Source organism: Scatophagus argus, chromosome 9 (assembly GCF_020382885.2).
Source record: "Scatophagus argus isolate fScaArg1 chromosome 9, fScaArg1.pri, whole genome shotgun sequence".
Lineage (NCBI taxonomy): Eukaryota > Metazoa > Chordata > Actinopteri > Scatophagidae > Scatophagus > Scatophagus argus.
Window position 1 is genome coordinate 13,515,772 of NC_058501.1, and position 24,001 is coordinate 13,539,772.

Genomic DNA, 24,001 nt, shown 5'->3' on the forward strand with positions numbered 1-24,001 from the left:
ACCTATATCTTTTCTCACAAAGAGCACCACAGTTTTTATCACCAATGAAGTTCACATAGTGTCTGACAAAATTCCATCCTGCTGACCACACCTACAGGTAAAACTGGATAAGTGGGAAGGCTGTATGGCCAGAGAGCATCAGATAAGGCCTCCTGGGTAAAATACCTGGCAGAGAAATGGCAATAGCTGTCACAAGATAAATAAAAAGTTGTTAACTACATACCTGTGATTCACTGTGCTTCAGGCTACAAATGATCATCCCGAGCACAGGGCTGGGTCTTTCTTCTGACTGAGTCTCTTCTCCAGCTATCATTCTGTGCTAACATTATTGTTAGATCGAAACCAATATTGTGAGAAACAGGTCATACCATTTTAAACTTAAGGTTTCTATCCTTTAATAAATCATCATTTGATAAATTACATTTTAATCGCAACTGTCACAAAAATACATTTCGATCAAATGGATCTGTAGAAACAATTTACTTAATCACATCAAACCAACTTTGAAAGCAACATGCTGGGTACAGCTATAGTATGACTATTAACTTCTATGGCATTGTGAAGTGAATGGCAACTAGTGCTGCACCAAATGATGTTACTGGCGTTCAAAAAGAAAGAAATGGACCCAGGTCATGTTTTCACATGAGAATATCCCAAATAACAGCATGTTACGAAACGACAGTACTACAAAACTGGCAACCGACACGAGTGCAGAGGAGTTCTGCTCATGTGGTGCACAGTCTGCAGTATGACGTGTAAATTCAAATGACCAATATTTAATCCACTTATGTATCCTCAACATAACACCGAGTACATTAGAAATCAAAATGGTAAATCCACAAACTGTTTCTCTTATGATTCTTGTTTTCTCTTGTGAACAGCTTTGTATTTACACATCAATTCAACAGACATCATTCTCAACAGTATATATATTATTGTGACAAAAGAACATGATGCAGAGTAAAAGACAAAAATAAACATCTTTACAAAATAAATCTTTACACTTGTTGCAAAAAAGTGCTTCACCAACGCCCAATTGTCTCATATTTTGACACGCAGTTAAAATATTGATCATTACATGATCTGATTTTATTTACAATGACATTTTAACCACTGCTCCCACTAAAATCACAATATGCACACATGTCATGTGGGAAAATTAATTTGGCTGCTGTCATGAGGCTTGGTTTACACAGCACCAGGCCTCCACTGATTGACGATCCGCCTGAGGCAGAGTTCACACAGCGCTGTCATCATGACTGAGGCTACACCAGGTAGTGACAGTCTTCAAATTAAAGAGAGGAGGGAACAGCACTGTAGGTAGTTAAAAATACTGGATTTTTCTAATATAAAAATGATGGTCTTGGCTGACTATGAAAACCAAAAACATACAGTAACAAGACAATGTCAAGACTAAACCAACTTCAACCAAAACAGTCATGCGAGAAATAAGCATTTCAAGTTCAGTTTGATTACAAACATTTCTTAAACTTCATTAGAATCAAGGTGGCTTGAATTTCCTCTTTAACAGAATAAATAATTGTCCTTCGTACATCTTATAAGGCCCGCATGCCTCAGTCCTCAGAATAAGACATCTTCATGCTCTATCATAAGCTGCACCACCAGCTTCTGCTGCCTCATGTCGTTCAAGGTAGTCAAGGCATTCAGCTCTGGTGGCTGCATAAGTGTTGGACCAAAAACAATCCCAAGGTTCTCAGCATTCATTAAATTGTCCTTTTCGAACAGTGTCACCCTGCAAAACACAAGAGGAGAACTAGTCTGTAAAGACAGTCAAATAAAGGAAACTGAAAACACAGCAAAATATTTCAATGTGGTTTTCACCTCAGGAATATTAAAGTCAAGGACAAGGCTGGTAATATTCCATAAGTCTCTTGTTTTCAACAAATTCCACTAAAAGACTAAATAACACATTAGACCGTCTCGCAATTCTATTAAACTATGGCCCTCAGCCTGTACAACACATCTTAAAAACAGGTAAACTATATTACGAGCCTCATTAACAGAATCAAAACACTACATGTCCTTATATCAGCGACTTGTGTGTATGAGTCGACCTCTTGAGGTGAGCCATCAGGTAACGTAGGGTCTCGTAGTGGGCTGGGGGGAGCTGCAGCAAACTCTCATGGATGGCCTCCAGTCTGGAATCAGCATCTGGAATTTCTACATTGCATAAGTAATAAGATTAGTATCAGAGCACTGCAGGGTACCGGTAACACAGTAATGGCGTGGAATAACTCAGAATGGAGGAGCTCTTACTCGCAGCTTGGATAAATTTTGAGTACAAGTCAAACGTAATGACTGGAATGGGAAGGTCTCTTAAGTAGAGCTTCAAAGCACCAGCGATGATGTTGATGTCTGCATAGGCACTGGCACTGATGTCAGCCTTTTCACCATCTGTTGATTAAAAAAAAGAGAATGTATGACTAATGTGCAATTTTAGACTTGATACAAGTATACACAAAAGCAGAATGTTCTTACGTACGTCACAAAATTACAGACAGGGCTATTTTGTGCCGTAGCGCAACTGAAACAAGCTTCTTTTTCAAAATTATGAACTCGTGAACTAAAACCTCAGAGCGCTACATCCCAGGGCACAGAACTCTGATGTCAACAAACCTCGGTCAAAGGCAAGCCTCACATCCTCTATGTGCTCTGAGAAGCCAGACACTCTGTAGAGACCTTCAGATTTCATACCTGCAAGAGAAAATTGGGAAGCTTGTCTCAGTTTTTTCCATTTCAGCATCCTCCCCTCCATTCCTCCCATTCTGTGGAGGAAATTTAGGCCTCTAACAAGAGGTTCAATAACACTTCTGATCATTGCAAACCAATTTGCACAATCCTTCAGTTTGAGACTGTACCTCTCAACTCTATCTCCTGAATGCACATGTCCACCACCATGGGTCGTGTCGTGTTATGAGCTTTGACAAGCGTGGTGAGGTCACAGCTAAACACTTTCTTTATCCTGCGCAGGTCCGGCTGGCAGTCGCTGGGAACCAGTTTGGAGCACTGTTTGTGTACATTCAGCCCACAGTCTATAAGAGGCAGAAGGGAGATAACCAGAGAAAGAGGGAGAGATTAGTCCCAGACTGATGATAACACAGCCATCGCAGCAGGCTTAAGACAGCTGTTTGAAAAGGTTTCCCACAGTCAGTGATAAACTGCACTGTCAGACAGCGCAGCCGCTCCTAAGCTGTGTCGGTGCACTGCGCCAAAGGTAGATAACAGCAAACATTGCAACATGGGCGCGGGTTCTTGTTGTAGTTTTAGTCACATGGAGAGCACTGGACAGCTGGCAGAGCAGAGTGTGTGTGTGTGTGTGAGACAGAGAGAGAGAGAGAGAGAGAGAGAGAGGTGTGCGCCTGATTGCGGGGCAGCACAACTTGAAATGACAGTTTTTGAGAGAGCCATGGACTTGTGGACGGGAGTGTCCGAGTGAAATCATTCATCACAAAGACGTTTTACTGCCTGGGCGACGTTAACACTGGTCTGCTGATTGGGGTTCTCACTCTCAGTCAGTGCTCGCAGAGAGTGTAGCAGGAGATAAGGAAAAAAGACAGAGTGAGAGGGGACAAAGAAGTCTCTCCTGTTCCCCACAGCACATGAGGTGTCTGATGATACTAGTGTTTGCCTCTGGCTTATCAGCTCTGCAAATGTCTCAACAACAAACACTCTGTTTGGTGAGAAAGCAACCAAGTCCACTGATGTGCACATCAGTTCCAGAACTTCCTGTGCAGTGAATGAATCTTGTGACCATGAAGAACTTGAAATCCCCACTGAACTCTAACACACGATCAATCACTCAGTTCTCATACTATATTTGACCAATAATTACATTTGGCCTGTGTTTGACCTATCCTTGTTTACATATTATATTATAGTGATTTCTGTTGACAAAGAAACATAATTTACATTTTGATGTAAATGCTGTCAACATACTGCATCACATGGCACTTCTTTAGCTAGAGCTAGAAAACGGTATGTAAAAACATTTAAGAGCCTTTCATCTTGGTACGACTGTGATTACATACTCTTGAGAAACAGTGATAGCTGGGATTATATAAAAGTGCGTGTGCTGCACTGGATTTATCTGTAGAATGTTTTGATGAATCACTGACAGGTGGACCTCAACTTGTTTATCATAGATAATACAGCAAGAAGGATAATAACCATAAAACGTGACAAAATCGAACCACCAGCTGAAAGGGGGGAAATCAGGGTGATTATGCAACTGAAACATAACAACGTGACACGACTGTGTTTTCCGCAGATGATACACTACTTGTGTAATCCATGACTTACATGAAATTTTATGTGTAATCCATGACTGGCAATACAGATGCTGGAGTGTATTTACCTGAGCAGCGGACACCCTGTGCGATGAGGCCCCACATGAAGTTGGCACAATACTCACACCAGTGTGGCCCTCGAAACGTGTGTACCTGGGGTTAAACATGACAATACACAATCAGTGTTATACACACACAAACATGCGCCACATAACGCAAGTCATTGCTACTCCCAGTCCGAACCGGAGAACTTCCTATCGATGCACTGGATAGAGATTACTTTGTGATCCCAAGCTACAGTGGATGGGACCCCTCGCCAAATGAGAGCATTTGTATATACAAGGCAGATTAAAGGATTTACTATAATGTGTCTGGCATCTGTTCCTGGGCAATCGGATACATGCGGGCAAGCCTGCAAGTCAAAATAACAGATGTACACCCACCGTGCATTGAAAAACACAGACAAGATGGCAAATGTAGCCACACCTGCATGCACGTGCACACACACACACCTTCATTGGTTCTTTGAATAGACAGTAGTAGACTGATGAGTGAAGAGGGCATACGGCAGGTGGTGAGTGGATGGTTTTTGTTCTTTTTCAAAGGGTGAGTACAAAAAGCTTGGGGTCACTACAATCAGCATGTTAACTGAAACCTATGATACAGTTTCAAGAAGGAGCGTTGAGGAGCCCAAAGGCAACATATCCCTAAATTCTCCTTTGTACATTTAGAGCCATAACTGTATTCTACTTTCCACAATGTGCTTTGCAATGACACTCTCTGACTTAGAGTGGAGGACTCTACAGTACTTCAACCTAAAACAAAAAAGGGATCAAAGAGCTTTAAAATCAATCCTAATCAATGTGCTCGGCTGTTAATGGGTTGTGGTATAGTGTATCCATTAGTTCCCCTCAGTCCATAGGGGTGTCAGCTGCATGTGTTCTCATCAAAAACACACACACACACACACACACACACACACACACACATGATGATGGGACAAGCAAGGGATTACTTAAAAAAGTGTTAATAGAGAACAGCTGAAAATGTACTCCTTTTTTAGGGGGAAATAAAATAAAGTTGTCAGTAGCCATGAAACATTTCTTAGCAAAGACCGGCTCACCTTGAAGTTGTGTATCTTTTCATAGGAGCACTGCTTGTCCGGTGTGTCTTTCAAGGCACTCCGTCGCACCAGGGGTGAGGAGATCTGTGGACAGGAGGCCAACAGTTTAATAGGCTTCCACAGAAGTGTTCCCTTACTCCCCAGTTTGACTCCCAGAGCCAAAGCCAGCAGCTCCTGATGCTTCCTCTCCTGTCTTTTAGCCTTGTGGGAAATCAGCTCCCCTCCCAAACCTCCTCTGTTTTCTTCTGCATCCATGCTCGCCTGGTCGGGTTCCCACAGACTCTCCAGCTCCTCTGGTGAAAGATGTGAAGTGGAGATGTTTTTGCTGTGCAGCAGACGCTGCCTGCAACAGCCCAGCGCAGAGGCAGCAGCTACGCTCCACTCCCTTCTGACCCAGGGAGACTGATGACAGCCTGCACGGGGTTGACTCTGCATCTGGTCTGAATCTGGTGGCAGCAGCCAACAAGAGGAACAGGGGGAGCAGGATTGGTAGTGGGCGGCCTGAGGGCAGGAGTGTGCCTCACACAATGGCCCTCTTTCACACGCCCAGAAAGGAAAGAAAGAGAGAGGGAGAGAGAGAGAACAGGGACCCTGAGAGGGAGGGGCAGGAGATTGAGAGTAAGGGCGGTCGGGTGCTGTCAGGACCGCTTCACACAGCTCAACAGCTCTGTAAAGCAGGATCAATAGCGCAGACGCCCTCTTTAGAGCAGAGAGCACACTCCCATTAGGACGCTGCCTTCCGGTCACACTCCACTTCACTTAACTGGACATAATACCACAGTTCTCAGTCAGCACTGGGTCTCCTAAACGGGTCACTCAGCTGCTCAAAGACCAACCAAAGATTCTCTGGCCTGACAGAGCCGAGGCTGTGTCCTCATAATTCAAACAGATCTTGACCTCCAGCTATGTCAGTCGGCTGGTGGAATTCCCCACACTGCCGTCCAGACTGGATCTTCCAGACACTCTGACTGCAGACTACTCCCGCCAATCACAATCATTTCTCTGAAGAACAGCAGAGTCAGACCATCAACTGGGATTGGGAGGGATTACTGCCATAATCCTTACACAGGGAATAATCCCATAGTGCCCAAATCCAAATAAAATCCCACAGGAGGCTCATTTGCAGGCCTGCAGCCATATAGTGTGTTACCAGTGGGGGGCTGTTGCTATGTTCATGCTGACTTTGTCCCTATTAGCTCTGCTTGTAAACAACAAGTAAACAGCACTGCATGGCTGTCTGCTTTTCTAATTAATCAAGAAGCTCTGAACAGAGGTACAGTGACAGCAGGGCAAACCATATGCCAAATAATAAATATCTGCAAGATTTTATGCTAAGCAAGTCTTTCACACAACAGCTGGGTCTGAACATGGAGAGATATCACAGAAAAACAAGGTTCAACTGGTTTATTGAACAGGGAGAGAAGGTCAGAAAGCCAGTAAGCAGTGGATTTGTGATGATAAAGAGTTGGCCTCAAGGCAGCGTGGTAGAGTGGAGAGCAAAAGACCTAAAGGGAAACTGCAAAGCTGAGATAAAATGAAAGGATTGGCAGCTCTCACACACACAGAAGCAAAGTCAAAAAACTGCCTTGGGTCTTTTGTGTACCAGCTATTTCCTTCTGTCTCTGATGTCTGGGGGCAAAAGTTAACTGGCTGATAGCTGCAAGAGTGACAGGACAGGTGAAGATATTTGTTATTGTGGTTGACATTCTTTGAAAAGACCTACACATACCATACCATACAATTCAGCTCTAAGTCTGAGGGGACAGATGAGGAATAGACCACTTGGAGATATTTTAGCCTCGCAAGGTTGAGGGAGGGAGGACGAGGGCTGCGCTCTTTTGTCTGCAGGCAGATGGCTTCTTGTCTCTTAAAGAAGAGCTCTGCAAGAAAAGACACAAAAGGTGGTCGCACAGCAAGCTCTGCTTTCTTTTCAGTGGCTTGGCTCTTTTATTCCCACAAGGCTTTGTAAGGGCACAGCTGAGCGGACTCTGTTGTGAGCGAGTACTTGGACTCATGGCCAAACAGCACAGTGGGCACTGACACAGTATGACAGCAGGATACATCTACCCACATCCTCAACAAAACAGCCCTTACAACATCTCAGACAAAAAGGAAAATAGACATACTGTGAAGGGCGTAGCAGTTAAAGATATCGGCCATTATTCAAAACTGGAGGAAATTGCCACTTTTGTTTTCAGTAGGAACACTGAAAACTGATAAATTTGTCTGTGTATGAGGTCAAACATAAATCTAAAAGTCTGTAAAGTCTGAAAAAATACTGTGACGCTTACATTATGTTTTAGATCTAAAAGACACTTTTATAGCATGAAACTCTGGGGAGAGAACAGGTAATTATCCTAACAAACAACATGACAATTTCTGTGCAAATCTTTCCAGGGCATGCGAGCACACCAGCCCATCAAGAGCCAGTGATTAAACCGGTGTGGTGAGTATCAGGAGGAATGTGGAGGAGGCTCTGGCCACTGAGCAAATTCCTGCTCATGCAAAGAGAAGGAGGGAGGTTGATCTACAGGTCGACCTTATGGGAGCATTTTAATTACACAAGAATTTGCAGCCACTGCAATATGGGGTATCAACCTGACACTGAGTAAATACACGTGAATGTTGACTATACAGTAAGGCTACTGTGGCTGTAGCGTCTCAGGGCGTGGCTGTGTAACTAGTAAACACAAAGTTCAAAGGCAACCGCAGATTTCGAGCCATCAGGCAAGGTCTCTGCTTCTCGGGCATGTAATATTCGAGCAGACAGAAAACATTTTTCTCTCTGACTGGCAGGTGGTTTTCAAATGTTGTCTGACAAAGCCTGCCATCATCACAGCTGTCACTGTCTCAGATCCTCATGTATAAAACTTGGCAGGAGGAATACAAAATCATTTTTTCCAAAGCGAGGCGAGATAACTGACAATGTGACATTCAGAGCTAGAGATGTGCTCCAGATTTACTTGCCAAATTGGAGGTTAATTGGAGTCTGCAGCCCACAAAATGTCAAACATCATAGCTGCAAATCAAACAGAGTGCAACAGCGCGTGGAGCAGTTCAATAAAGCACTGTGTGTTACGCAAACACAGTTTAGTCTGTGTATCTTAGGGCACTTTTAACTTTTAAGGACAGATCCCTGCCCAAAGGACTTCCTAAAGGTTAGCAGTGGCATGTGTATGAAACCTTATACTGTATGAAGCCACTATAAGTCACTGGACTAAAACCTGACCGAAGGCCATTTGGTCAAAAATACTGCATTAATAGCTTATGTCTTAAGTTACAAAAAACAGAGGACTGATGATATTAATACTGAAACTGATGCTCCAGCTGACAGGACTGTCACATATCTGTCACTGACTGACTGTCAAGATGACAAACTATATGCTGACATTTTTAAGGCAAAGTATAACCCAAAGCAATAAATCTGGCCCTTCATCTGAAAAAGACAAAAGATGCAGCTCATAAAACACATATACTCTGAAGAGCAAAAGACAAAGAAATCTTTAGTGTCCGTTATTAAAAAGAGGTTGATGTGAAAGTTCTGTCACCAGGTCCAACAGGAGGAGGAAACAAGATAAGATTGCCACCTAGTGGAGGGACAGTTGGGTTCCTCGTCCAGTAAGGAGCAGACATTCCTCATTGATACAGTAAATCATTCACAGACTTTAATCTGACAACAGCACACAAGTGCCAATGAACACAATGAGCAATTTGTCTCACCCAAGATCAGTGTGTCTGATATGCATGGCAGGCAGAGCAAAGTCCTGGTCCCCTTGCTCATCATTACCTTTTAGAGGACGCAACAAAGCATGGCAGCAGTGAACATACCCAGGGGCTACGGGGATAATGTACGTCTCACTCACAGGACAAAGTGTCCTGTCAGTAGCACTTCCATCCAACTGGAAATGTTCAGCAGTGTGGGAGCAGATCAAAGTCATGGTATTATACAGTGTCTGTCACACGGCCCAGGGAAATGTTCATGATAATTTAAATGTACAAAGATGATGAAACAACTGAGAAGTTTGGCTCTAAAGGAGGTGTATTGCTTTAGAAACATCAATCCAATCATAAATTAACTCTGGCTTACCATGACTAACAAGACTGTCAGGGACTGAAACCAGAGTTTAATAACAAAGGCAGGTTCTCTGACATTCTTCATAATTTCGAGTAACAGGCTGCTAACAGCTGTTGGCGGTAGCTTCATATTTATCTACAAACATGAGAGTATTGATCTACTCGAGCTGACTTCAAGGAGATAGGGAATGAGCCTATTTCTGGTCCTTTAAAATGCTATAGAGACAGGCAGGACCAGCAAATTTGAGAAAGTTTCATCCTAATAAACTATGACACAACTTGTTGTTAAGTAATTTTCTATCAAGCTGCTTATGACAGAGTGCATGTAAACATCTGTGAAGCAGTGTCTCAAGGAAGGACACTTCAGCAAGGTATATGCTTTAACTTTGGACCTTTCAAACAGCCTCTCTACTCCGCAGTGCTCAGAAGTGTACAGCACACTTAAATGTAAACTTGAAACGCATTTAATTGATGTACTATATACTGAAACGCACCCTTTCATCCCTCTGGAAGGTGACCCTACGTGGTTCCGTGCGTCCACGGTTCAGCCTGTGCACCATCTTGTCCTTGAGCAGCGAGGTGTAACCAAGATGCTCATAGATAGGGTTGGTGGTCATTTTGGCAATGTACTCAGCCGCCTTGGTCTCGATGTAGAGAGTGATGAGAGCGTCTGTCACAAGGTCGTGGACCGACTCAAACCTCTTCTCCCCGACGAAGTGCTTCCCGTCATAGAACAATCGGTAGTTGAGAGTCTGGTGCCCAAACCTAGAATGACATGTAAGAATGAGAATGTGGATGAAGACAGAGGGAGTACTGGATGAATAAAAGCCTGGAGACTGCGAGGACTGGGCTCCTGACAGGGGCCGACCTCTCAGGGATCTGTGCTGCATACTGATGCTGTTGGTACCTTAAGGCCAAGGTGTGTGTCCCTGGCTGTCTTTGGCTCTCCCTGATGAGGTAAGCACCCTCTACTCCTGCCAGCAGCTCATCTGCATATTCTCGAGAGATCACGCCATGAAATCTGCAAAACAAAAAAAGTAAGCAGTAGTTACAAGCCTTCCGTCAATGCCATTTTATCCTCAAATACACAGAGATTTACATTTTGCATGTTAAGCTCAAGCTCTTACCAAACACACACAAAATACTCATCCACCCACTTAAACGTAAACCACATCGGATGCAAGGCAGAAATAAAAACAAACACACAGTATTACCTGAAAAAAGGCAGGAAAACAATGACAGTAATCAAGTTACACTCACTCTCTGCCGTAGTATTTGGGTCTGCTCTCCATCTGTAAACCAGAACAGGACATATTGGCAGGAACACTATGATATGAAAGCTCAATTAAATGGCTCTGCGAATTGTTCCTGGAGCCTGTGCGAAAGATAAAGGACTCTCTACACCACAGGACAGATTATCTCCATCTGTGCCCCCTCATCTATTCGCAGCTACCAAACCATAAAGCCAAAGAGTGTGGAGATGAATTAGAGGCAGTGCAAGAAAACAGCTGCTGATAGATGGCCAGCTGCAAGGAATTAATATTTGGTGTGTTATTGTGTCATGCCAGGGCGTGTAGTGTGTCTGCACTACAAATTCTGCAAAGAATATGGCTAAAAAAGCACATTATACAACACGCTATAAACGTGTAAGACTCATATGAAGATTCTCTGGAATATCACGAGGTGCTTTTTCTGACAGTGCTTTTGAATGCTTTTGATGGCTGCCAGTGTGAACCTATCTGAATAAAAGAGTAATGATTCATGAACAGTTTTATTACCCAAACCCTCCTTCCATATGCCTTTACAGATGACAGACTAGAAACACTTTTAAATTCGGAATCATGATGCATTTGGTAATAACTTAAACATCATTTTGTGCTTTGAATTAATGGGTAGTCACTAATCTCTCGCAGTATGACTAGACTCAAAACAGGATGAGACATGCATCATTTCTGGTGTTCTGTACAATAGAGGATTGGCAGTTTTGTCAGAGAGGGTAGGAACAAGTAGAGTATCTTGTTCCATTTATTCATGTAGCCGAGGGAGTATCAGGAGGACCATGCTGTCCATCCTGTACGTTCCTGATTGTAAATTGGACCCCTGAGTCTTGTCTCAAAACAAGAGTCAAGTGCCCATAAGAACACGACTTTTGCTTGCTGTAGTGACAACACAAACCCTCCCTGCACCTGGCTGAATGAACAAACTACTCGCCATTCCAATCACAGGTCTGAACAACATGGTGAATGTAAAAAGAAATGTAAGGTTACTCTTAAATATTCAACAAAATATAGTCTTAAATAAATATAAGGCAAAGAAAAAAGTATACAAGTGGAGGACCGTGCTTAATTTTCTAACATTAGTACACTGCTGGGTTAAAACAGTTCGAAACTCATGAAGTGTGGGAGTTTCAAGAAGCAGCGAGTCATCCTCCATAGGTTACTGATTGGTCTGGCTTCCAGCTGTCAGGCTCAATCATTACTCAGTGAATGTTTTCCAGAGGGAAAACAGAGGTTAAAAGACATACTGTGGATTTAGTCTGGTTTTTGAAGCAAAGAAAAAAACCTCTTGCCAATAGAAAGAAACAGGTGGTTCAGTTTGCAAAGATACCTAACCATATGTGATGAAAAATGTTGAAGAAATGTTGATGTTCGTATTACACATGTCTGTCTTGTCATCTTCTTGTTCGAGCACATTGAACAGGATTGTTTGCGATAAAACATGCAATGAAATTCTGACATTATGGTAACATCTTGTGCTTGTGGTTTTCAACCATAAACAGTCGTACTGCCTAAAGAACTGGTAGGTTAATCAATGAGTCATTCGACTAAACGAATCAAGGACTCTCTGTTGACTCTGGCATTTGCTATTTTTTTTTTTCAGATTTTACAAACTAAATTCTTCATAGGCATTTAAAAATACTCATTTCAGGCCGACACAATCGCCTACTGTATACAGATTAACAAGCATACTCACCTCATGAGGACATGTGATCCTCTTTGGTCTCGGGGCTTCCTGCTGTAGCTGGTACACTGTTAGAGAAGCACATGTATGTAAATTAAGGCCCTCTGCCCCTCTGAGTTATGCCCACAGCTGTGTGCAAGTTGTAATGACATACTTATTGTAGATTTGTTACCAAAATAACAACCTCAGCACACACTTAAGAAGATGAAGGGAACTAAATGATGTGGTGCAGCTTTCACATGCTGTACTCCACTCCACCAGACATAAAACAATATCTCCACTTAACAGTCTTTAGTCCAGTGTCTGACCACAGCTGTGACTCAATGCAAAGGTAACAAACTACAAAAGGGGCCATTAGCTTATAAATGCAAGGCTAAGCAGTCAGTGGTTTACATGACAGGAGCCATATATCTACAGTCCATTTGTGTAAATTAAGACTTGTTGTGCACTTACCTAATGTACACTTAAGAGTGCACAATATTCAGACTGCAAAACCCAAATACCTACACTTACAAGTATGCTGCAAATCCAAGCTTCTCTATTGTAGACATACTTGAAGTGTTTGGGAGAGCTTGACGTAAATCAGAAAATGGAACAGACGGATTTGCAGCAGGCCATCATCATCATCATCATCATCATCACAAACACCTCAGCAGCATCACAGAATCAGTACATTACAATTAGTGACTACAAAGTAACAGAAGAACGGGATGTCCCATGACAGAAGAATCAGTAGGTGAGTGTGAATCTTTTCTTCATACCCAATTTCTAATCTTTCACGTGTCTGGAACTGGATTTTCTCTTTCATTTGACAAACATTTCACAAAACAGACTCTGTATAAAAAAACCTGCAAAAATAACAAATAACTGTTTGCATATTATTTTATGCTCCTAGATGCGCCTTTGGCAGTCTATAATCTTGTGAGATGTCCGTGAGGACGTCAATGGTGTCCTCATTTCGGGCGCTCAACCTCACACAGTGAAAAAAAAATCGCTGTGTGAGGTTGAGCAAAGTCAGCGCAGCAGACTCTCCAGGCAGGGGAAGGAAGACTCCTGACGGTGAATTTTCATGTTTTGTCAGGCTGACTTAAGCCAACCAGCAAGATCTGGACATCATCCATTCCTGTGACATTGTGAGCTCTAAAAATACCTCAGGAGAGGACCAGTGGAGTCAGTAGGAGACGGGAGACTTCAGAAATATTACAATATTGTAAAATTATACAGAAAAAAACAGTTTACACATTGTAACTGGTTAGACTGTAATCACTCTACGAACAGACATAGTTTTCTAACCAAAATGATTTGTGCTCTGCTTTAAAAAATTCATTGCATATATTCAGAAGACTCAACCCATTTCCTCCCACATAGCAAAAACATTGTATAATGAGGTGGGTGTTCTGAGGGCCTCATTTCAGCTGAGCCTCTTTGCAGGTAGAAAATCTTATTTTCCCCGGCGTTGGTAACCTATTTTACTCAGAGATCAGGAATCCGCTGCCTTGCGTTTGTGCATGTGTGAATGTGTTGTGTGGGCGAGTGTGTTTGAGTGTGTGCCTTTTGTGTATGTGCACATAGCTTTTTGGAGGCGTATCTAATTGTACTATATACAACAAAACCCAATTCTTCCAAGTATAAAAAAGTGACTCTTTGCTATTTATGGATCATAAACAAATGCGCACACATTAAAGGCCAAAGTCAGGTTAAAACATTGCTAATCTCCATAAAAAAATGAAACAAGTACTCACAGTAGGACTTCCATATGGGTGGTTGGTAATCCTCAGGGTCTGTAAAGCACAAAAATAAAACAGGTTTCTGTTAGGGACTCACACTGGTGTTAGTAGACTGTGCCCTGTTTCCTCTCATTAAAACCTGCATTTCTAACCCCTCCCCAGTGGACCGACTGTGAGCCCCTCAACGTGGTTATGTCACTGTTGTTTATCTCTCTGCTATAATTATGCACATGGCTTCGTACTGTGCAGCTGCCTCTCGAGATGCACCAGTGAACACACTTCTAATCAGTGTCTCTGCTTCAAGGACAATCAATACAGATGTTTTTAGCTAAACATCGTGACAACACACACCTGATCTACATAACCCGCCTGGCAGGTTCCCACAAACACGACACCTCTATTCCGAAATAACCACACTAATCACAATTAATGTAAGCAAATACAATTTAGACCTCACCACCCACAGGGTGATTTTCCTATTGGAAATATGGTGGCTGGTTTAAAATTACTTGATTTATCTGGAATATATGATGAAGTCTGCTGTTATATTAGCTTGAAAAGAGATAGAAAGGTGATGAATTAAATGCCCTGTGGCAACTGGTAAATTACTGTAGTACCTACTGGGTAAGGTAATGGCTCATAATAAAACGTGTCACTAAATTAGTCAAAAATGTTGCAAAATTTGCTACTGACCTACAGTCACAGTAATGTAATAAAATGTCAAACCCTCGCTATGACATAAATGGTGCGGCATATTTTTAGTCATAACGTAATAATGATCCACAACTCACACCACAGTGACTGCACGTGTTGAGGAAGGCCAAGAGATGCGGTAAAAGCTCAGAAAATAAGAAATAAAGTGGACCTCATCTTGAGAATTTTAATTTAAAGCTACTATTTTCTAAGTCTGGTACAAACTGTCAACTCTAATAATAATGTAGCTTCTGTAATATGTTACAAACTACACTGTAATTATATCAATTTGAAGATAATATAAGTTATTACATATTTTCATGAACTCACCAGTTAGAACATGGCACAGCAGAAAGTAACAACATTTAACTTGCAGTATTTATCAATTTCTGAACATATTTAGACAAACATATTACTGCATATATCAAAGCCACTGTCCTGCATGGTCAGTACGCCAGCGAGACAGACCAGGGCGACATACAGTATCCATCAAGGTGGTCTGCAGGTATCACACAGACTGTTGATACTACATGCAGCTACTGATTCATCTGGCTCTCACATGTTAATGTCTTATCTCTTATTAAATTCCCAGCAACACTGATGAAAGTCTTAACTGTCTGTCTGAATAATGAATCATGTTGGTCCAGAAGATACATGTTGTTCATTCAAAACATTCCTCTGCACTAATCAGCAGATCAGCACCACACCCCTCGGGCAAAATGGAAAGAGCTCAAACACACCTGAGAGGGTGTGGAAACCAGTGAGCACTTGTCGTACGTGGGCACTGAAGTACAAGCGGCTAAACTGGGAAACTTATGTTATAAATGTCACCATTGTTAAAACTGCATCACAAGTTCTGTTCGTGCTTAAAGTCTCTGTATATCCTCGTGCTATATATATCTGACAGCGCATGAAGAGGAGGCAATCAGAGCGTTTCGTTCACGCTGTGTTCTCGGCTCGCAGCAGCAGGAGTTTGACTTGAGGCTGGTTGCAACATTATGAAACTTACCAAAAAGATCGTCATTGATCCTCATCATAATAGCACTTCAGTTACTTCTTAAAGGGCTGAATGAATTGCACAGGAGAGACAAGATAGGTGTACATAATCAAATGATGAATATAAATAGCGAAAAAGCAGCCAAATGAGAAATGTATGTCTTGAGAGTAAATGATGTCACTAAAGCCCTCCAAAGAATATCTGCCTTCAAATACCAATAAAAAGGCTCCATTTGTTGGTGTGTGGCCAAGCTGTCTTGGAAAATGTATTGTCCTAATGCTGAAGCTTTGTCACTGTGTATTGCACTGGCAACAGTCTGAAAGATTTATTCCACTGCAGCTTGTGTAAAGAATGCGATTTCAGCTGGCTTGCTGCCAAGTATTCTCTTTTCAATCTGATTCTTTTTAATGACGAATAGCAATTCGGTCTGGAATTCTGCAGGCGCTCCGGCTCAAAAAAGGGAGCTTTTGAGGGTCAATTCTGGTACAACATACACACCCTTCCAAATACATTAAGCTACACTGTACATACCCACTCTGAAGCAAGCACACCCACACATAAACACCAGCACACACAAGCGCATAAACACGCACAGGAAAAGAACATCAAAAAGATTTTCTAAGTAGCTCAGACTTTGCGCAGTGTCTGATGATCAGGGAGAATTTAAAATTCTGCAACAGCCAGAGGGTTCTTTTCCCAGAAGAAACGGCTATTAATTGTGTTGCCCTCCATTACTCACCAGTCAGAGGCATTCAATAAAATAATTACCGATGGGTATTTGCTTGGGTGACAAAGAGAATACATGATGAATGAAGATCAAGCTCGCCTCAGACTTTTATCCCCAGAGATAACGTCTGCTCCACAGTCTGTGCACGTGCAAAAAAGGAAAAAAAAATCTGTTTCAGCACATAAAAACATAACTAACTGTTGAGATTAAACGAGTACATGGCTGACAACATGATAACGGCTCAACAGGTAAAGAGCATTTCATGACCAGTCTGGTGCAGAATTGCGTTCAAAATCACTTATGTCAGTGAAAAAACTCAGATATCAACAGAGCATAAGTCTAAATAAAACTCGAACACTGGACAATTTAAGGTTACTCAACAACTGGATTAGTGTTGACTTAGGAAGCTATTTGGCTGTAGCCCTGCTGCAACAAAGCCCACAAATTCAATAACTAATGTTTACTGCAAACAGTGAAACAGAAGGTACAGAGGTAATATGGAGCTGATCACGTTTCACTTGCTCTTTTCCAACAACAGACGGTGAACGGTCGATGTATATTGTAACAATATATGCTACGTCTTGTGCCTGCACATTCGTCAGGCAGAAGTGGTCGTTTTCTATACAGGCAGGCAACATCCAAGTAAACATTCCCACAGAACTTACTGTAACAAAACTGACAAAAGACTGAAACATCATGGTAAATCGGACATTATTAGTGGTGAAATCTTCCTTTAAAGCTGCAGACAGAAATTGCATCACTGAATGTGGATTTGACACTTGAAAATCTTCAGCTGACATATTTTTCTTTTCATTGCCGTTATGTTGGATCAAGACAAGGAATCTTATGCTTGACATTAGTGATCACCACGTATCCTCTCCTCTCTATACTGCTTACTAAGGTGCATCTGCGAACACATGAAATACAGTCTCCAGCACAGCCATCACTGCACCATATCGTCTGTGCCGTTAAACTGCATGACAATAGCAGCACATCTATCCTATCAGCATCTCCAGTCTTTTTCTCATTACAGGTTATGAGTGTACCCTGCAGTTTGCGATATCTGTCTCTTCGAGAGGGTCATTGTTGTCGTGACCTTGACGAAGAAGTGATGATGGTGACCAGGTTGGTATCGATGCACCACATAATTCACCGTAGCATTTTCAGGCAAGTTCAGTCAAGAAGTCTATTATTTTGCATGTTCACTCACATGTTTGCATGTTCTTGCTGTCATTGCCCAGGGTTGTCAACTGAGACAGTGCAGTTCAAGAACACAGAGAAACACCTACACTACAAAGACAAAAGTATTGGGACACACCTCTTTATTACTAAATTCAGGTGGTATGGGGCCGTCCTTCAGGGATTGGGCTCGGCCCCTTTCTTCCAGTGAAGGGGAATCTTCATGCTTCAGCATACCAAGACATTCGGGTCAATGTTAAGCTTTGTGTCCACAGTTTAGAGAAAGCCCTTTTCTATTCCAGCATGACTGTGCCCCAGTGCACAAAGCTAAGTCCATAACGACATGGTTGGATGAGTTTGGTGTGGCTTGACTGGCCCACACAGAGTCCTGACTTCAACCCCATCCAACACCTTTGGGATGAACTGGAACAGAGACTGTGAGCCAGGTCTTCTCATACAACATCAGTGCCTGATCTCACAAATGCTCTGCTGCATGAATGGGCAAAAATCCCCACAGAAACACTCCAAAATCTTGTGAAAAGCCTTTCAGAGGAGTGAAAGCTGCTGTGTATTTAGAATGCACTGTCATTAAAGTCCCTGTTGGAGTAATGGCCAGGTGTCCATACTTTGTCTATATAGTGTACATCATTAGTTTATCATCTCACCCCCTCCCCATCACCGCCCAGCCTTCACAGATTCACCAGCTTCATCATTTCATTAGCCTCATCAGTCTCAGCAGAGTCATTAGCCCCCACCACCACCACTGTCTGGACTACATGGCAGGGGGAGGGGGGGTTAATCTTGCTGCTGCTCAGGAAGGATGCCCATCAATCAGAAATCTCCCTGTTGAGTGCAAGCAGCAAAGACTTTCTGGCTGGACTTACTTATCATGTCATCTGCTGTAACAATTATCTTTACTCCATTCACTTGTCTCTGCCTTTTTCCTGCTCTGTTAGAACTGAACAAGCCTTTCAGAAAAAGTGAAAACATGAACTCCAGCTGCAGTTACTTGGATCACACATTCATGTCAAACATGTTAGTAGTTGTAATTGTTGTATTCTACATTTTAATACTTCTTTCAGTGTCCTGGAAGAATGATCATTCCATGCCAAGAGCTCCATCACACTAATTATTGCTAATGTTAACTGACTGATTGATTTAATTTGAATTTTTCATTTGTTATAAACTTGATATAAAAAAGGAATTTCAAATAATAACTTGATTACCCCTGATTACATATCTTTTTATTCAACGTATAAGCTTGCATTATTCACCTACACAAATGATACTGAGAGAGTAGAACTCCAACACTCCAGATACATGCAGAACCTCAGATACACACACACACACACACACACACACACACACTAATGTGTCAGTGGGATGCAGCAGATCTGCAGCAGGGACACCATCTGTGTATTTCACTGGTCCAAGATAAGGATTTCAACACTGCCTTAGTACTGACCAGATAATACATGACAGGTATGAGGGTACTTCTCTGGAGTGTGTTTGTGTGCTACTGGGCCAGTTACCTTTACTCAAACTCTAAGTTTCACTACTAAAAAGATTTGTAAGTGCGGTTATATGAGAGAAAAATGCAATTTAGCAATCGGATTCTGACAGTGCCTTCCACTGTTGTAAGTGATACAGGGTGGTCTACTGAGAACTCCTCTCTTGCTGATGCTGTAAAACATGCAGATAGTTTAAGTACACCAATAACACAAATCCAGTCCTACACGAAGTAGACTAGAAAGGAAAAGAAATAGATGTTGTGGAATGATTCTGAGGTGAACTGCGGCATTTGTGAGACACATGTGCAGGATCGCGTTGAGCAGACAGCCTCCCTGTAATACATGGCTGTAATTCTCCCTTCCTGGCCAATTTTGTCATTTAAGGCCTGGAGCTGAAGGCATACTTTCATGCTCTATCCCTCAATTTATTTTCAAAGCTTTATTTCCTGGAGCCGTCTCGCAAATGGCATGCTGCTGGTAGAGTACATGCTTCCATGCCCACCCGTGCCAAGAATGTGTAGGAATCTCCCCAATGTAAGACAAATAACCATAAAATATCTTTCCAGGGAAAGGAAGAGATTGCAATATATGTGCTGCAATCATGTTGCAACCATTTCAGTGTGTCTGTTACATCAAGACTGGTCTCAGAAACCTAGGCTATTATTTCTCACCTGTGTATTTATTGGCTGTGTGTGTATGATACAGTCCAGACATTACACAGTGGTTTATGGACAAACCACTGCGCCTTTATTTCACTAATCTGCAGGAAGTGCATAAATAAATCAATGTTTGCTCCCATAACATAATTATCATAGACCGCCTCTCAGCCATCAGTGACACTTTGATTGTTCACACAGGCAAGTTGAATGAACTTTATTTACACACACTCCCCCCTCACAAGAGCAGCCTCCAAACAAGAGTGTTAGATAGACCTATCATCAGAGGTAGAGGAAATAACAACACCAGGAGCACTTTGCTTGCAGCCAGAACAGATGACCTAATATGGAGCAGAAACTGAGCCGAGATTCATTTTTGAGTCGTATGCCTCATAGACAAGATTATTCAAATGTTGTGTCTGACTGCCAAAGAGCTCTGCATGAAAATAATAATACCCTTGTGACAACCACTCTATCCCTGGCAGCGGTGCAGCTTGTAACCTCTGATAATTATATTGAGAGCCCAACAGTAATGACAACCCTCCAATGCCACAGAAAGAAAAGACTTTCCTCTTAAAGCAGCAGTGGTCAAACAGTAAATCCACTGCTTTCTGAAACGCACACATGAGATAATGCTTTGTGAAGCATGTGGTTGCCTCAGGCTGTATCAGCTTGGAAACGACTGCCTGTCCCTCCCATTGGGTAGTACCTTGGGAAATATGACTCTGCTGTGTGGTATGGTTGGGATACACAGAGAGAGTAGGAAAGTAAAACAAACATTGTGTAGATATACAATGTCCTCCCCCTCTGTAATAAACCTATGGCTGTAGCCATGCACTGTTCAATTGATATGCAAGATATTGATAGGATAGTAGAATAGAACACAAACCAGAGTGCTGAGCCTGGCATTATGAAGAGTCTCTCCTTCCTCTCAAACACATGTACACACACACACACATGCCTCTGGTTGTTGGTGGAGCTTCGAAATCAAACAGGCCTTGATAGTGGAGTTTGTACTTTATACCCTAGCAAACAAGAGCAACATGTTTTATCAAACACATAATGGGATCTACACTGAGACAAGCGTGGAGCTGCTATTTCATGCTGGGTTTGTTTGAACAGCTGCTAACCCACTTTCTGTTCTCGTTCTGTGAAAATCAAACCCTGAAATTGAAATTTTTGCAAACATAGAGCGCTACTAGTTAAACTGTATCTCATTATGCATAAAGGGGATTTGATTGGAGTCTTGTGCACACTGGACCAGTAGGAACTGTATAATGTCACTGGACCATAGCATATTAGGAATTTGGGATTTTTTTAATTTTTTTTTTTTTTTACAGTGTCTGAAAATGCCCCAGCCTGGTGCAGCATTTGGGAAAATGGTAGAGTACACCAGCCAAAGATAATCCTTAAAGCCAGCCAAGTGGAAAGTCAGTCAGGGAATTATGAGGATGATTGGCAATCTAATGATATCATTCAAATCCAACGTCAGACTGACTGCATCTCACAACCTTATAATCCCCCTGCACACGAAAGATGCCCTTTTCCCTCTAATGTTTCCACAACTGCATCCAGATATAACACATGGTGATGCTTTTCACTTAACATTAATCCTAAGTGACAGCAGTGACTGGAAGCCACTATAATAATATGCTTGTTTAATGTTTAAGAAGCGCATGTGAGATATAGATGAAGACATATGTTTGTGGTGAGCGTGTTTAGGCAATATAAGGAAATAAAGTTTGAATTAAACCAAATGAAGACACACATTTAAAGGCACACAGTCAAGAAAAATTATTATTATTATTATTATTATAGCCTTGGCGTCTAGTTTGAGTCTGGGTTACGTGAACTCTTACCAGAGGACACAGATGAACCTGAGAGGCTTGAGTTACTGGATGCTGCCATCCCAACCCGTTTCACGGCTCGGTTACTCCCGTTTGGCCAAGGTGCGAACACAGCAGCTCGTCCCCGGCGGTGCCTCCATTTCACTCACGTCCCAATGTGCTTCACCTTTAACGACTCTGCCGGTGACTAATTCATGCCTCGAGTCCCAAGCCCATGAGCCGCGTTTCTGAGTCCGCCGATCCTTGCTCTCCTCGGCTCGCCGTGCGTCTTGGTGAGGAGCTCACGCTGCCGCATGCACGGAAGGTGCTGCCGCCTCAGATAAAAACAGCCAGGCAGACTACGGAAACACACTCCGTTGGATCGGTTCCTCCAAAGCACACTGGGCAGACTCAATCTGTACGTCTAGATTTGCGCCATGAAGAGGTCGGCTATGGTTTCCATGTGCCACTTTAAGGATTGTAACAAACACACTACACTGCAGCGTAGACGCGCCTTCTTAAAGTGAAAGTTTGGAGCAGGGCTGCCAGTTGTAAGGCAAAAGAAGCCCACAAACAGCCTTCAGACTCCAGATCTGTCGGCAGAGTCCAAAACAGACGTTAAACCCACGCTTATATGATTCATGCAAAGACCCATCTGGCTAAACCACATTATCCCAGCATTGCACATTTTCATCAGATGTCATGTTATGTCATGTTACGATAAAAGAGGAGGAACAAATGCGATTGGTTTTTGCGCCATCTGGCGGGAGTGTTTTCACACCTTTTTTCCCCCCTGGAATTGCAGACGAAAGAAAATGATGGATGTGGTGTCTTTGTGACATCAACTACAGATTCACGAGGGGTGGTTTGGAAGCCCAGTGCTTCCCTTAGTTGCTTCTGAATGTCTCTGTGCTTCTTCCATGTTCTCTTCTTTTAATAAGGGACAGCTTGGTTTGGTTGCTACCATCTTTATTTTGCTAATGGCCAACAGGTTGTCTGTCTGATAGCTGGAGTGGCAGGATAAATAAAGAGTGTGTTGCGGTTTCCTCCTCCTCACACGTTCACCTGAGCTGTCACATCACAGTCTGTGACTTTCTTCCCAGCTGTGTCCGTTCTTCATTTGCATTGTAGGGACAAAAGCTGTTTTGAAGCTCCTCTGCCCCTTTTGACCGGAAATATGTACAATAAATTTGAAAAGAGATTAAACTAGGATGTATACAGAAATTATACACGGATTGCTGTATATTTAATAGGTAATAAAGACATGATCTAATGAGTGTATTCCATTTAAATGCCTCAGCTTCAGGTTCCTGGTATTCCACATGCTGACCTCCTGTCACACTGTCACGGTTAGTGGGACAATTTCATAGTAAAATGCTTTATTTTTTACTAAAATAGCTGCTGCCAACAATACCAGTAATAAACTTTAAAATTAAAATTAAAAAAAATTGTAACTGATCATATTGGCCTACCAGCTACACATCCAGCAGGCTTAAAGTAATTTTATCATCCCTCTGGAGCTGTGTTTCTGACCCCTTAATGAAATCAGATGAATTGTTCGGAGGTCCACGCACTTTGATTTGCTCCCCATCAAGTCCTGAAAAATAGATTTTCAGCTTTAGTGTTTTAACTGTCTTCCTCGGCCGGTCGTTAACCTCTTTCTGCAAATTGGTGCAAAGAGAAGAAAAATAAACAATACAACTTGTACATTCTCTGATGTGTTGAGAATGTTTTTCTTCCTTTGAGAAAATTTGACTTTGACTTTGTTTTTGCTTGGTTTACAGGCGCCTTTACCCAAATGTTTATCTGTAGTTTCGAGATGGCAGTGAAAAGCAAAGCAAAACCAGTAATGTAGTGTCCCAGTGTTCATGTTATCTAATTATATAAAGTGTACAGTAGCCTACGAAATGGTGACTCATGGTGTGGTGACTTTAAGTGAGTTTAAACAAAGTACTTAAACACTTTGTGCTAAAATGGGAATAATTAAAAGGCGTGTGTTTAAATCCAACTGTGACTACAACTTCCCCATTTAGGCAACAATTTGAGCTAAAAGCTGGTTTATTCGTCCAAAGTTTCATTAGGCTACAGTGTTTATTTGCTTTGTTAACTGTCACCAGCCCCAGAGCTATTTTAATTTCACTTCACTTCTTCTTTCCAGCTGTGTCATTTGCATTGTGTGGTAATATTCATTCAATGCATCCCTTAACATGCAAGTGAACA

At 42.2% G+C, this 24,001-nt stretch overlaps 1 protein-coding gene across 2 annotated transcripts; it reads right to left on the reverse strand.

Annotated features, from left to right (window-relative positions):
* Window positions 1-378: 378 nt before the first annotated feature.
* chn2 (chimerin 2) lies at window positions 379-22,479 on the reverse strand. 2 transcript variants are annotated; one of them, XM_046398461.1, is made up of 13 exons: window positions 21,815-22,479; window positions 14,208-14,246; window positions 12,478-12,533; window positions 10,765-10,796; window positions 10,412-10,525; window positions 9,999-10,269; window positions 5,431-5,514; window positions 4,376-4,460; window positions 2,880-3,053; window positions 2,638-2,715; window positions 2,278-2,415; window positions 2,076-2,181; window positions 379-1,753 (listed from the first exon to the last, which is right to left on the reverse strand). In XM_046398461.1, the coding sequence occupies exons 1-13, from the start codon at window positions 21,861-21,863 to the stop codon at window positions 1,582-1,584; spliced, it is 1,398 nt and encodes a 465-aa protein (XP_046254417.1). In that variant the 5' UTR covers window positions 21,864-22,479; the 3' UTR covers window positions 379-1,581. The 2 variants fall into 2 exon arrangements, with proteins under 2 accessions (XP_046254417.1, XP_046254418.1); XM_046398462.1 differs by lacking the exon at window positions 21,815-22,479 and adding an exon at window positions 16,651-16,975.
* Between the last annotated feature and the right edge of the window lie 1,522 nt (window positions 22,480-24,001).

Coding starts and splice junctions, on each gene's coding strand:
- chn2 (XM_046398461.1), bottom strand. CDS start 21,863: ATGGCAGCATCCAGTAACTCAAGCCTCTCAGGTTCATCTGTGTCCTCT. Junction 12,534..14,207: donor ACCCATATGGAAGTCCTACT/GTGAGTACTTGT, acceptor CTTCTCTAACAG/TGTACCAGCTACAGCAGGAA. Junction 2,716..2,879: donor TCAGGAGATAGAGTTGAGAG/GTACAGTCTCAA, acceptor TTTCTCTTGCAG/GTATGAAATCTGAAGGTCTC.